The sequence below is a fragment of the Salmo salar genome, chromosome 21 (genome assembly GCF_965601325.2).
Source record: "Salmo salar chromosome 21, fSalSal1, whole genome shotgun sequence".
Taxonomy (NCBI): Eukaryota; Metazoa; Chordata; class Actinopteri; order Salmoniformes; family Salmonidae; genus Salmo; species Salmo salar.
The window spans coordinates 60,031,991-60,045,950 of record NC_138311.1 but is presented as its reverse complement, the minus strand read 5'-3'; the positions used below and the strand labels follow the sequence as shown (position 1 = coordinate 60,045,950).

The 13,960-nt window shown below is 41.3% G+C and overlaps 1 protein-coding gene and 1 non-coding gene across 2 annotated transcripts in view; both read right to left on the bottom strand.

Annotated features, from left to right (window-relative positions):
* Window positions 1–1,760: 1,760 nt before the first annotated feature.
* Window positions 1,761–13,960, bottom strand: part of LOC106582579 (neurexophilin-2) — a 57,608-nt gene continuing 45,408 nt past the window's right edge. Inside the window, exon 2 of the mRNA XM_082966913.1 lies at window positions 1,761–6,778. Coding sequence (XP_082823039.1) covers window positions 5,981–6,778 — 798 coding nt within the window. The 3' untranslated portion in view covers window positions 1,761–5,980. The remainder of the gene's footprint in view (window positions 6,779–13,960) is intronic.
* trnat-ugu (transfer RNA threonine (anticodon UGU)) lies at window positions 3,545–3,619 on the bottom strand. Its single transcript has one exon. It is a non-coding gene; the product is annotated as a tRNA-Thr (tRNA).

Below are 13,960 nucleotides of genomic sequence, written 5' to 3'. Positions count from 1 at the left end.
TTATAAAGGACAGAACTATGGCCCAGTATGTTTATAAAGGACAGAACTATGGCCCAGTATGTTTATAAAGGACAGAACTATGGTCCAGTATGTTTATAAAGGACAGAACTATGGCCCAGTATGTTTATAAAGGACAGAACTATGGCCCAGTATGTTTATAAAGGACAGAACTATGGCCCAGTATGTTTATAAAGGACAGAACTATGGCCCAGTATGTTTATAAAGGACAGAACTATGGCCCAGTATGTTTATAAAGGACAGAACTATGGCCCAGTATGTTTATAGAGGACAGAACTATGGCCCAGTATGTTTATAAAGGACAGAACTATGGCCCAGTATGTTTATGAAGGACAGAACTATGGTCCAGTATGTTTATAAAGGACAGAACTATGGTCCAGTATGTTTATAAAGGACAGAACTATGGCCCAGTATGTTTATAAAGGACAGAACTATGGCCCAGTATGTTTATAAAGGACAGAACTATGGCCCAGTATGTTTATAAAGGACAGAACTATGGCCCAGTATGTTTATAAAGGACAGAACTATGGCCCAGTATGTTTATAAAGGACAGAACTATGGTCCAGTATGTTTATAAAGGACAGAACTATGGCCCAGTATGTTTATAGAGGACAGAACTATGGCCCAGCATGTTTATAAAGGACAGAACTATGGCCCAGTATGTTTATAAAGGACAGAACTATGGCCCAGTATGTTTATAAAGGACAGAACTATGGCCCAGTATGTTTATAAAGGACAGAACTATGGCCCAGTATGTTTATAAAGGACAGAACTATGGTCCAGTATGTTTATAGAGGACAGAACTATGGCCCAGTATGTTTATAAAGGACAGAACTATGGTCCAGTATGTTTATAGAGGACAGAACTATGGCCCAGTATGTTTATAAAGGACAGAACTATGGTCCAGTATGTTTATAGAGGACAGAACTATGGCCCAGTATGTTTATAAAGGACAGAACTATGGCCCAGTATGTTTATAAAGGACAGAACTATGAGAACAGGAAAATCCTAATGCTCTGATTCTTCCCATTCTAAACATTTGTTATAAAACAAAACACTTTATTGTAGAGTTGCCTTTAGTTTTGGATATTTGGGAACATAGAATCCCAGAGCCTTTATCCTTCTGCCTAGGAGGAGGCGGTCTAGTGTGTGAAGAGGAAAACAACATTAATGCAGCGGACAGAGTACCGTCTGTCTTTATTATTGTCAGTGTTTTGAGAGTTTGGGGAAATAACTCCCAAGGGCATGTGTGTCCTTACGAGCAGAAATGTAACATCAGGACTACCCCACACACCTCCTGTCATATCTCACAATATCTCCATGATCACTGGTATGTTATCATTCCAGAAAATAAGTATTTTAACTTGGAGTGTTTAGTTTCCTCCGTCACAGAGTAAATGATCATTCCCCTCTCTAACAAATGTTAATGGAGTACATTAGCGTGTCTAGTTTGAGAAACAGACGCCTCACAAGTCCTCAACTGGCAGCTTCATTAAATAGTACCCGCAAAACACCAGTCTCAACGTCAACAGTGAAGAGGCGACTCCGGGATGCTGGTCTTCTAGGCAGAGTTCCTCTGTCCAGTGTCTGAGTTCTTTTGCCCATCTTAATCTTTTATTTACCAGTCTGAGATATGGCTTTTTCTTTGCAACTCTGCCGAGAAGGCCAGGATCCCGGAGTCACCTCTTCACTGTTGAAGTTGAGACTGGTGTCTTGTGGGTAATATTTAATGAAGCTGCCAGTTGAGGACTTATTAGGCGTCTGTTTCTCAAACTAGACACTCTGGTGTACTTGTCCTCTTGCTCAGTTGTGCACCAGGGCCTCCCACTCTTTATTTTCTGGTTAGAGCCAGTTTGCTCTGTTCTGTGAAGGGAGTAGTACACAGCGTTGTACGAGATCTTCAGTTTCTTGGCAATTTCTCGCATGGAATAGCCTTCATTTCTCAGAACAAGAATAGACTGACGAGTTTCAGAAGAAAGTGCTTTGTTTCTAGCCATTTTGAGCCTCTAATCAAACCCACAAATGCTGATGCTCCAGATATTCAACTAGTCTAAAGATGGCCAGTTTTATTGCTTCTTTAATCAGCAGGACAGTTTTCAGCTGTGCTAACATAATTGCAAACGGGTTTTCTACTGATCAATTAGCCTTTTAAAATGATAAACTTGGATTAGCTAACACAACGTGCCATTGGAACACAGGAGTGATGGTTGCTGATAATGGGCCTCTGTTCCATTAAAAATCTGCCGTTTCCAGCTACAATAGTCATTTACAACATTAACAATGTCTACACTGTATTTCTGATCAATTTGATGTTATTTTAATGGACAATTTTTTTTTGCTTTTCTTTCATAAACAAGGACATTTCTATGTGACCCAAACTTTTGAACTGTAGTGTATATAACAGGAGTTATATAATAACTGCTGTTGTTATATATCTTCTATTGTTATCAGACACCTCTCCTTTAACTCCTGTTATATATCTGTCCTGTATCTTCTATTGTTATCAGACACCTCTCCTTTAACTCCTGTTATATATCTGTCCTGTATCTTCTATTGTTATCAGACACCTCTCCTTTAACTCCTGTTATATATCTGTCCTGTATCTTCTATTGTTATCAGACACCTCTCCTTTAACTCCTGTTATATATCTGTCCTGTATCTTCTATTGTTATCAGACACCTCTCCTTTAACTCCTGTTATATATCTGTCCTGTATCTTCTATTGTTATCAGACACCTCTCCTTTAACTCCTGTTGTTATATATCTGTCCTGTATCTTCTATTGTTATCAGACACCTCTCCTTTAACTCCTGTTATATATCTGTCCTGTATCTTCTATTGTTATCAGACACCTCTCCTTTAACTCCTGTTGTTATATATCTGTCCTGTACCTTCTATTGTTATCAGACACCTCTCCTTTAACTCCTGTTATATATCTGTCCTGTATCTTCTATTGTTATCAGACACCTCTCCTTTAACTCCTGTTATATATCTGTCCTGTACCTTCTATTGTTATCAGACACCTCTCCTTTAACTCCTGTTATACATCTGTCCTGTATCTTCTATTGTTATCAGACACCTCTCCTTTAACTCCTGTTATATATCTGTCCTGTATCTTCTATTGTTATCAGACACCTCTCCTTTAACTCCTGTTATATATCTGTCCTGTATCTTCTATTGTTATCAGACACCTCTCCTTTAACTCCTGTTATATATCTGTCCTGTATCTTCTATTGTTATCAGACACCTCTCCTTTAACTCCTGTTATATATCTGTCCTGTATCTTCTATTGTTATCAGACACCTCTCCTACATCTGTCCTGTATTAGGTATTAGCCCCTTATCATTATACAGTTGAAGTCGGAAGTTTACATGCACTTAGGTTGGAGTCATTAAAGCTTGTTTTTCAACCACTCCACAAATTTCTTGTTAACAAACTATACATTTTACATTTGAGTCATTTAGCAGAAGCTCTTATCCAGAGTGACTTACAGTAGTGAATGCATACATTTCATACATTTTTTTTGTACTGGTCCACCGTGGGATTTGAACCCACAACCCTGGCGTTACAAACACCATGCTCTACCAACTGAGCCACGTGGCAAGTCGGTAAGGACATCTACTTTGTGCATGACAAGTAATTTTTCCAACAATTGTTTACAGACAGATTATTTCACTTATAATTCACTGTATCACAATTTCAGTGGGTCAGAAGTTTACATACACTAAGTTGACTGTGCCTTTAAACAGCTTGGAAAATTCCAGAAAATGTCATGGCTTTAGAAGCTTCTGATAGGCTAATTTACATAATTTGAGTCAATTGGAGGTGTACCTGTGGATGTATTTCAAGGACTACCTTCAAACTCAGTGCCTCTTTGCTTGACATCATGGGAAAAAAAAAAAAATCAGCTAAGACCTCCCCCCAAAAATTGTAGACCTCTACAAGTCTGGTTCATCCTTGTGAACAATTTCCAAACGCCTGAAGGTACCACGTTCATCTGTACAAACAATAGTACGCAAGTATAAACACCATGGGACCACGCAGCCGTCATACCACTCAGGAAGGAGACGCGTTCTGTCTCCTAGAGATGAACGTACTTTGGTGCGAAAATTGCAAATCAATCCCAGAACAACAGCAAAGGACCTTGTGAAGATGCTGGAGGAAACAGGTACAAAAGTATCTATATCCACAGCAAAACGATTCCTATATCGACATAACCTGAAAGGCTGCTCAGCAAGGAAGAAGCCACTGCTCCAAAACCGCCATAAAAAAGCCAGACTACGGTTTGCAACTGCACATGGGGACAAAGATCGTACTTTTTGGAGAAATGTCCTCTGGTCTGATGGAACAAAAATAGAACTGTTTGGCCATAATGACCATCGTTATGTTAGGAGGAAAAAGGGGGAGGCTTGCAAGCCGAAGAACACCATCCCAACTGTGAAGCACGGGGGTGGCAGCATCATGTTGTGGCGGTGCTTTGCTGCAGGAGGGACTGGTGCACTTCACAAAATAGATGGCATCATGAGGGGGACAATTACGTGGATGTATTGAAGCAACATCTCAAGACATCAGTCAGGAAGTTAAAGCTTGGTCGCAAATGGGTCTTCCAAATGGACACTGACCCCAAGCATACTTCCAAAGTTGTGGCAAAATGGCTTTAGGACAACAAAGTCAAGGTATTGGAGTGGTCGTCAATCCTATAGAAAATGTGTGGGCAGAACTGAAAAAGTGTGTGCGAGCAAGGAGGCCTACAAACCTGACTCAGTTACACCAGCTCTGTCAGGAGGAATGGGCCAAAATTCACCCAACTTATTGTGGGAAGCTTGTGGAAGGCTACCCGAAACGCTTGACCCAAGTTAAACAATTTAAAGGCAATGCTACCAAATACTAATTGAGTGTATGTAAACTTCTGACCCACTGGGAATGTGATGAAAGAAATAAAAGCTGAAATAAATCATTCTCTCTACTATTATTCTGACATTTCACATTCTTAAAATAAAGTGGTGATCCTAACTGAACTAAGACAGGGAATTTTTACTAGGATTAAATGTCAGGAATTGTGAAAAACTGAGTTTAAATGTACTTGGCTAAGGTGTATGTAAACCTCTGACTTTAACTGTATATGTGACCAATAAAATGTGATTTGAGAAGTGATTTGATGTTAACATTGTTGTACAGGTCTGCAGGGTGTCATATAGTAGTGAGAGTCTATGGTCTACCCCAATACCACACATCTGGACTGTTCTAATGGACTGGGATTTACTGAGAACACACTGTGGTGATGAGGAGGAGGAACAGAAGGATTGGTTAGGCCAATCGAACCAGAATTGGTCATATTGTAGTCAAACTAAGGGAATGGTCGACCAGGGTAGGCCATATTGTGGTCAAACTAAGGGAATGGTCGACCAGGGTTGGTCATATTGTGGTCAAACTAACTCTAAGGGAGATCCAGGTACATGCTACAGACGGGATCAGCCAGGGAGGAGTAGGGAGTGTCACTATGCTAGTTGTAGTCCGGCAGACCTTCAGCTAGAGGAGTAGGAAGTGCCATTATGGTAGTTGTAGTCCGGCAGACCTTCAGCCAGTCGAGGAGTAGGGAGTGTCATTATGGTAGTTGTAGTCCGGGCAGACCTTCAGCTAGAGGAGTAGGGAGTGCCATTATGGTAGTTGTAGTCCGGGGCAGACCTTCAGCCAGTGGAGGAGTATGGAGTGTCATTATGGTAGTTGTAGTCCGCCAGACCTTCAGCCAGTAGAGGAGTAGGGAGTGGCATTATGGTAGTTGTAGTCCGGCAGACCTTCAGCCAGTGGAAGAGTAGGGAGTGTCACTATGGTAGTTGTAGTCCGCCAGATCTTCAGCCAGTAGAGGAGTAGGGAGTGGCATTATGGTAGTTGTAGTCCGGGCAGACCTTCAGCCAGTGGAGGAGTAGGGTGTGTCACTATGGTAGTTGTAGTCCGGGCAGACCTTCAGCCAGTGGAGGAGTAGGGTGTGTCACTATGGTAGTTGTAGTCCGGGCAGACCTTCTGCACCAGTTTGTAGTCCACGCTGTAGAAGGCGATGTAGATGCAGATGACTTTAAAGGGCTTAGAGCAGAGCCAGGAGACGTGACTCTGCGTCTGTTCCTGGTAACACACCTTGGAGGAGTCGAAGCTGCACAGAGCCGTCTTCTTGTTGCGGTCCGTCTTCTCATACTCGATACGACAGTTAAACGCATTAGAGTCTTTTGTCTCCAGTGTGGACTGCTGAGCCATCTCAAACTCCACCACTTTAGACGGCGGCACCAGACTCACCGAAACGTTCCCCAGGCCAGTGGAGTTATGGCGGAAGTAGACACTGAACGTTCCGTTACCGTGGTCCACGATCTTCCCGGTGATCAGCAGGTTAAGCTTGACGGTCTTAATGTTGGAGTGGAAGTCTCCCCAGCCAAACATCTTCTTAAACTTGCCTGTCTTGATGATGGGTCGTCGCTTGGTTCTGGCCTGGCTGGCCTGAACATCTGTCTGGTTGGATAACCAATCCCAGAAGTCTTCCATGTTCTCTAGGTATGTCATGTCCCTGATGTGGTTGTGTTTAAGGCTGGGGGTCCCGACGGTCCCGGGGGCTCCAGGGACCCCCCTAGCGAATAGCCTCAGGGGGTTGAGGACTCTGGGATTGGCCCCGGCTCCACTGGGGGAGAACTCCTCCTCATGGTCCCCCTCCCCCCACTCTATCAGCACCGTCTCTGCTGCTGTTTGGTACTGCTGTTTGGCTTTCCTGCACCACACCTACAGAGAAACCAAGAAAAAGACACATAGAGGGAAAGGTTAGAGGACATGAACTGTACCATATTATTCCAAACAGCATAGTAACTGGATTCATACAGATGTAGGATCTTAATTTGATCACTCTTTTGTTGCTGAGAATTTTCCTGAAGAGCAGGAAATGCAAACATTTTGTGTATTTGAGTTTTAAAAAGGATTCAAAAGTTAGTCATTTCCACTTTGAAATTTCAGACTTGATTTGCCCTAATGAAAAATGTATCAACCCTTACAAAAATGTCCCTTAATTATAACGCACATAATAATTCACATTCTGTGTCTGCATAATTATGTTCCTGCTGTAGCAAACTGGCTCAAATTAAGATCCTACATCTGTATGTGCAAAATAATATTAAATTTCAAATAATGAAAATAGAGAGCTACTATAAGTGACAACAACGTGGTTTGGAGGTGTGGCTATGCGAAGCTACGTTATGAGTAATCTCTCGTGAAACAATAGAATCTGTCAGGCTGAATGGGGCCTGTAGGATACAAGGAGCAGTAGTTCCTGTGTTATTTAGACAAATCAAGATTTAGCAGGTGTTAACATCTTTACATATTTAAGAAGAGAAGGGGACATTCGGCCCATAACTTGAAAAGAGGGAAGGTGGACTCCTCATTCCGGTTTTGCTCTTCATTCTAGCATTTTTTGACCTCTTAACCTGTTATGGATAGGGGGCAGTATTTTCACGGCCGGATAAAAAATGTACCCGATTTAATCTGATTATTACTCCTGCCCAGAAACTAGAATATGTATATAATTATTAGCTTTGGATAGAAAACACTCCAAAGTTTCTAAAACTGTTTGAATGGTGTCTGTGAGTATAACAGAACTCATTTGGCAGGCCAAAACCTGAGAAGATTCCAAACTGGAAGTACCCTGTCTGACCATTTCTTGCCCTCCTTGATCATCTCTATCCAAAACAGGGGATCTCTGCTGTTACGTGACACTTCCTACGGCTCCCATGGGCTCTCAGAAGGCGTCAAAAAGCTGAATGGTTGCTTTGCAGGCCCTGGCTGAAAAACATTAGCGCGTTTGGATAGTGGCCGGTCAGAGTACTATGACACTGAGGCTCGTGCACGAGGGGACACCATGTTTTTATTTTCTCTCTCTTTGTACTAAAACACGATTTCCCGGTCAGAATATTATCGCTTTTTTACGAGAAAAATGGCACAAAAATTGATTTTAAACAGCGGTTGACATGCTTCGAAGTACGGTAATGGAATATTTGGATTTTTTTTTGTCACGAAACGCATCGGGCGCGTAACCGTTATTTACCCTTTCGGATAGTGTCTTGAACGCACAAACAAAACGCCTCTATTTGGATATAACTATGGATTATTTTGAACCAAACCAACATTTGTTATTGAAGTAGAAGTCCTGGGAGTGCATTCTGACGAAGAACAGCAAAGGTAATAACATTTTTCTTATAGTAAATCTGACTTTGGTGAGTGCTAAACTTGGTGGGTGTCTAAATGGCTAGCCCTGTGATGCCGGGCTATCTACTTAGAATATTGCAAAATGTGCTTTCACCGAAAAGCTATTTTAAAATCGGACATAGCGAGTGCGTAGAGGAGCTATGTATCTATAATTCTTAAAATAATTGTTATGTTTTTTGTGAACGTTTATCGTGAGTAAGAAGTTTGCGGGGGGTATGCTAGTTCTGAACGTCACATGCTAATGTAAAAAGCTGGTTTTTGATATAAATATGAACTTGATTGAACAAAACATGCATGTATTGTATAACATAATGTCCTAGGCGTGTCATCTGATGAAGATCATCAAAGGTTAGTGCTGCATTTCGCTGTGGTTTTGTTTTTTGTGACATTATATGCTAGCTTGAAAAATGGGTGTCTGATTATTTCTGGCTGGGTACTCTGCTGACATAATCTAATGTTTTGCTTTTGCTGTAAAGCCTTTTTGAAATCGGACAGTGTGGTTAGATAAAGGAGAGTCTTGTCTTTAAAATGCTGTAAAATAGTCATATGTTTGAAAAATTGAAGTTTTTGTATTTTTGAGGAATTTGTAATTCGCGCCACGCCTATCATTGGATATTGGAGCAGGTGTTCCGCTAGCGGAACGTCTGTCCTGTATGTATGGACCCAGAACATAAAGCCCCGTGAAGACTTTTTAAATATATGTTTAAATTATCACTAATACATCTGTGTGTTTATATATATGTTTATACATATTCTTATTATTTATTTCTCTGAGCCTTTGGTCATTGAAATGTTGATCATGTGGGCGTTAGGAAACACTTACACAAAAAGGGCATTATCATGTTCACAATTTCAGAGAGTTATTTCGACCTCAGTGTGGAAATATCCTTAAAAAAAATACAGCAAATCACGTTTTTAACTCCACTGCCCTTTTAATCGAGCAGCTGACGTTTACGTGAAACTTTAGTTCTGAGCGTCAGTATCATCAAGATGGCGTCGACAGAGAGGGCTGCCTTGCTTCTAATCCTTAGGAAACTTTGCAGTATTTCGTTTTTTAGGTATTATTTCTTACATTGTTAGCCCAGAAAATCTTAAGTGTTATTACATACAGCCGGGAAGAACTATTGGATATCAGAGCGACGTCAACTTACCAGCAGTACGACCAGGAATAAGACTTTCCCGAAGTGTATCCTTTGTCCGAACCACCCAGGGCATTTTAACTGATTCCAGAGGCTGACCTAAAACAACGCCGCCGGAGAAGAGGAAGACGGACCGTTCTTCTGGTCAGACTTCGGAGGCTCGCACACCACCCACCGCTTCCGAGTATATTACTCACTAATGTCCAGTCTCTAGATAACAAGGTCGATGTAATCAGGGCAAGGGTTACTTTCCAGAGAGACATCAGGGATTGTAACATACTCTGTTTCACGGAAACATGGCTCTCTCGCTATGTATATGCTGTCGGAGTCGGTACAGCCACCTAGATTCTTTGTGCATCGCGCCGACAGGAATAAACATCTCTCCGGGAAGAAGAAGGGCAGGGTTGTATGTTTCATGATTAACGACTCATGGTGTAATTGTAACAACATACAGGAACTCAAGTCTTTCTGTTCACCTGACCAAGAATTCCTCACAATCAAAATCTGACCGTTTTATCGTCCAAGATAATTCTCTTCGGTTATTGTCACAGACGTGTATATCCCCCCTCAAGCTGATACCACGATGGCCCTCAAGGAACTTCACTGGACTGCAAACTGGAAACCATATATCCTGAGGCTGCATTTATTGTAGCTGGGGATTTTAACAAGGCAAATTTGAGAACAAGGCTACCTAAATTCTATCAGCATATCAACTGTAGCACTTGCACTGGAAAAACACTGGATCACTGCTACTCTAACTTCCGCGATGCATACAAGGTCCTCCCCCACCCTCCTTTCGGCATATCTGATCACGACTCCATTTTGCTCCTCCCTTCCTATAAGCAGAAACTCAAACAGAAAGTAGCCGTGCTAAGGACTATTCAACTTTTGCTGATCAATCGGAATCCACGCTTCAAGATTGCTTTGATCACTCAGACTGGGACATGTTCCGGGTAGCCTCAGAGAATAATATTGATGTATAGGCTGATTCGATGAGTGAGTTTATAAGGAAGTGTATAGGAGATGTTGTGACTACTGTGACCATTAAAACCTACCCTAACTAGAAACCGTGGATTGATGGCGGTATTTGCACAAAACTGAAACCGTGAACCACCTCATTTAACCATGGAAAGGTGACTGGGAATATGGTTGAATACAAACAGTGTAGTTATTCGCTTCGTAAGACAATCAAACAGGCAAAATGTCAGTATAGAGACAAAGTGGAGTCGTAATTCAACGGCTCAGACACGAGACATATGTGGCAGGGTCTACAGACAATCACGGACTACAAAAGGAACACCAGCCACATCACGGACATCTTGCTTCCAAACAAACTAAACACCTTCTTTGCGGATAACACAGTGCCACCGATGCGGCCCGCTACCAAGGACTGTGGGCTCTCCTTCTCCGTGGCCAACGTGAGTAAGACATTTAAACGTGTTAACCCTCACAAGGCTGCCGGCCCAGATGGCATCCCTAGCCGCGTCCTCAGAGCATGCGCAGAACAGCTGGCTGAAGTGTTTACGGACATATTCAATCTCTCCCTATCCAAGTCTACTGTCCCCACATGCTTCAAGATGGCCACCATTGTTCCTGTACCCAAGAATGCAAAGGTAACTGAACTAAATTACTATCGCCCCGTAGCACTCACTTCTGTCATCATGAAGTGCTTTGAGAGACTAGTCAAGGATCATACCTTACCTGTCAGTTTGAAGTTCCTCTGCGTACACATCACTGACAAACTGAAATGGTCCACCCACACAAACAGCCATCACTAACACAGAGAGGATGCTGCCTACATACAGACTTGAAATCATTGGCCACTTTAATAAATGGAGCACTAGTCACTTTAATAATGTTTACATATCTTGCATTACTCATCTCATATGTATATACTGTATTTTATACCATCTTGCCTATGCCGCTCTGTCATTGCTCATCCATATATTTATATATTCTTATTCCATTCCTTTACTTAGATTTGTGTGTATTAGGTAGTTGTTGTGGAATTGTTAGATTACTTGTTAGATATTGCTGCACTGTCGGAACTAGATGCACAAGCATTTCGCTACACTTGCAATAACATCTGCTAACCATGTGTATGTGACCAATACATTTTGATTCAATTTGATTTGAGAGCGCTCAGGACCTCAGACTGGGACGAAGATTCACCTTCCAACAGGAAAACAACCCTAAGCACACAGCCAAGACAACGCAGGAGTGGCTTCGGGACAAATCTTTGAATGTCTTTGAGTGGCCTAGCCAGATCCCGATCGAACATCTCTGGAGAGGCCTGAAAACTGAAAATAGCTGTGCAGCAATGCTCCCCATCCAACCTGACAGAGCTTGAGAGGATCTGCAGAGAAGAATGAGAGAAGCTCTCCAAATACAGGTGTGCCATGCTTGTAGCGTCATACCCAAGAAGACTCAAGGCTTAAATCGCTGCCAAAGGTGCTTTAACAAAGTCCTGAGTAAAGGGTCTGAATTCTTATTAAAATGTGATTTCAGTTTTTTTTATATGCATTTGCAAAAATGTCTAAAAATCTGTTTTTGCTTTGACATTATGGGTATTGTGTGTAGATTGATGAGGGAAATGTTTTTTTTTAAATCAATTTTAGAATAAGGCTGTAACGTAATAAAATGTGGAAAAAGTCAAGGGGTCTGAATACTTTCCGAATGCACTGTATATATGTATATTGAGAAGAGTGTGGGGCCTAGGATTGAGCCTTGGTGTACTCCCTTGGTGACAGGCAGTAGCTGAGCTAGCAGATGTTCTGACTTTAAACATTGCACTCTTTGAGAGAGGTAGTTAGCAAACCAGGCCAAAGACCCCTCAGAGACACCAATACTCCTTAGCCGGCCCACAAGAATGGAATGGTCTACCGTATCAAAAGCTTTGGCCAAGTCAATAAAAATAGCAGCACAACATTGCTTAGAATCAAGGGCAATGGTGACATCATTAACCTGTTAGGGCTAGGGGGCAGTATTTGCACGGCTGGATAAAAAAAATGTACCCGATTTAATCTGGTTACTAATCCTACCCAGTAACTAGAATATGCATATACTTATTATATATGGATAGAAAACACTCTAAAGTTTCTAAAACTGTTTGAATGGTGTCTGTGAGTATAACAGAACTCATTTGGCAGGCAAAACCCTGAGACATTTTCTGACAGGAAGTGGATACCTGATGTGTTGTATTACCTTTAAACCTATCCCATTGAAAAACACAGGGGCTGAGGAATATTTTGGCACTTCCTATTGCTTCCACTAGATGTCACCAGCCTTTACAAAGTGTTTTGAGTCTTCTGGAGGGAGATCTGACTGAACAAGAGCCATGGAACGATGATGGCCCATTAGACACCTGGCGCGCGAGTTCATGTTGGGTACCCTCGTTCCAATACGTTATAAAAGAGTATGCATTCGTCCACCTTGAATATTATTCATGTTCTGGTTAAAAAAGGCCCTAATGATTTATGCTATACAACGTTTGACATGTTTGAACGAACGTAAATATATTTTTTCCCCTCGTTCATGACGAGAAGTCCGGCTGGCTTAGATCATGTGCTAACAAGACGGAGATTTTTGGACATAAATGATGAGCTTTTTTGAACAAAACTACATTCGTTATGGACCTGTGATACCTGGAAGTGACATCTGATGAAGAGAATCAAAGGTAATGGATTATTTACATAGTATTTTCGATTTTAGATCTCCCCAACATGACGTCTAGTCTGTATCGCAACGCGTATTTTTCTGGGCGCAGTGCTCAGATTATTGCAAAGTGTGATTTCCCAGTAAGGTTATTTTTAAATCTGGCAAGTTGATTGCGTTCAAGAGATGTAAATCTATAATTCTTTAAATGACAATATAATATTTTACCAATGTTTTCTAATTTTAATTATTTAATTTGTGACGCTGACTTGACTGCCGGTTATTGGAGGGAAACGATTTCCTCAACATCAATGCCATAGTAAAACGCTGTTTTTGGATATAAATATGAACTTGATAGAACTAAAAATGCATGCATTGTCTAACATAATGTCGTAGGAGTGTCATCTGATGGAGATTGTAAAAGGTTAGTGCATCATTTTAGCTGGTTTTATGGTTTTGGTGACCCTGTCTTTGAATTGACAAAACATTACACACAACTCTTGTAAATGTACTGTCCTAACATACTCTAAATTTATGCTTTCGCCGTAAAACCTTTTTGAAATCGTAAAACGTGGTTAGATTAAGGAGATGTTTATCTTTCAAAGGGTGTAAAATAGTTGTATGTTTGAAAAATTTGAATTTTGACATTTATTTGGATTCAAATTTGCCGCTCTTGAAATGCACCTGCTGTTGATGGAGTGCACCACGGGGGGGGACGCTAGCGTCCCACCTAGCCCATAGAGGTTAAGGACCTTTAAGGTTGCAGTGACACATCCATAACCTGAGCAGAAACCAGATTGCATACCAGAGAGAATACTATAGACATCAAGAAAGCCAGTCAGCTGATTATTGACAAGTTTTTCCAACACTTTTGATAAACAGGGCAAAATAGAAATAGGTATATAACAGTTAGGAT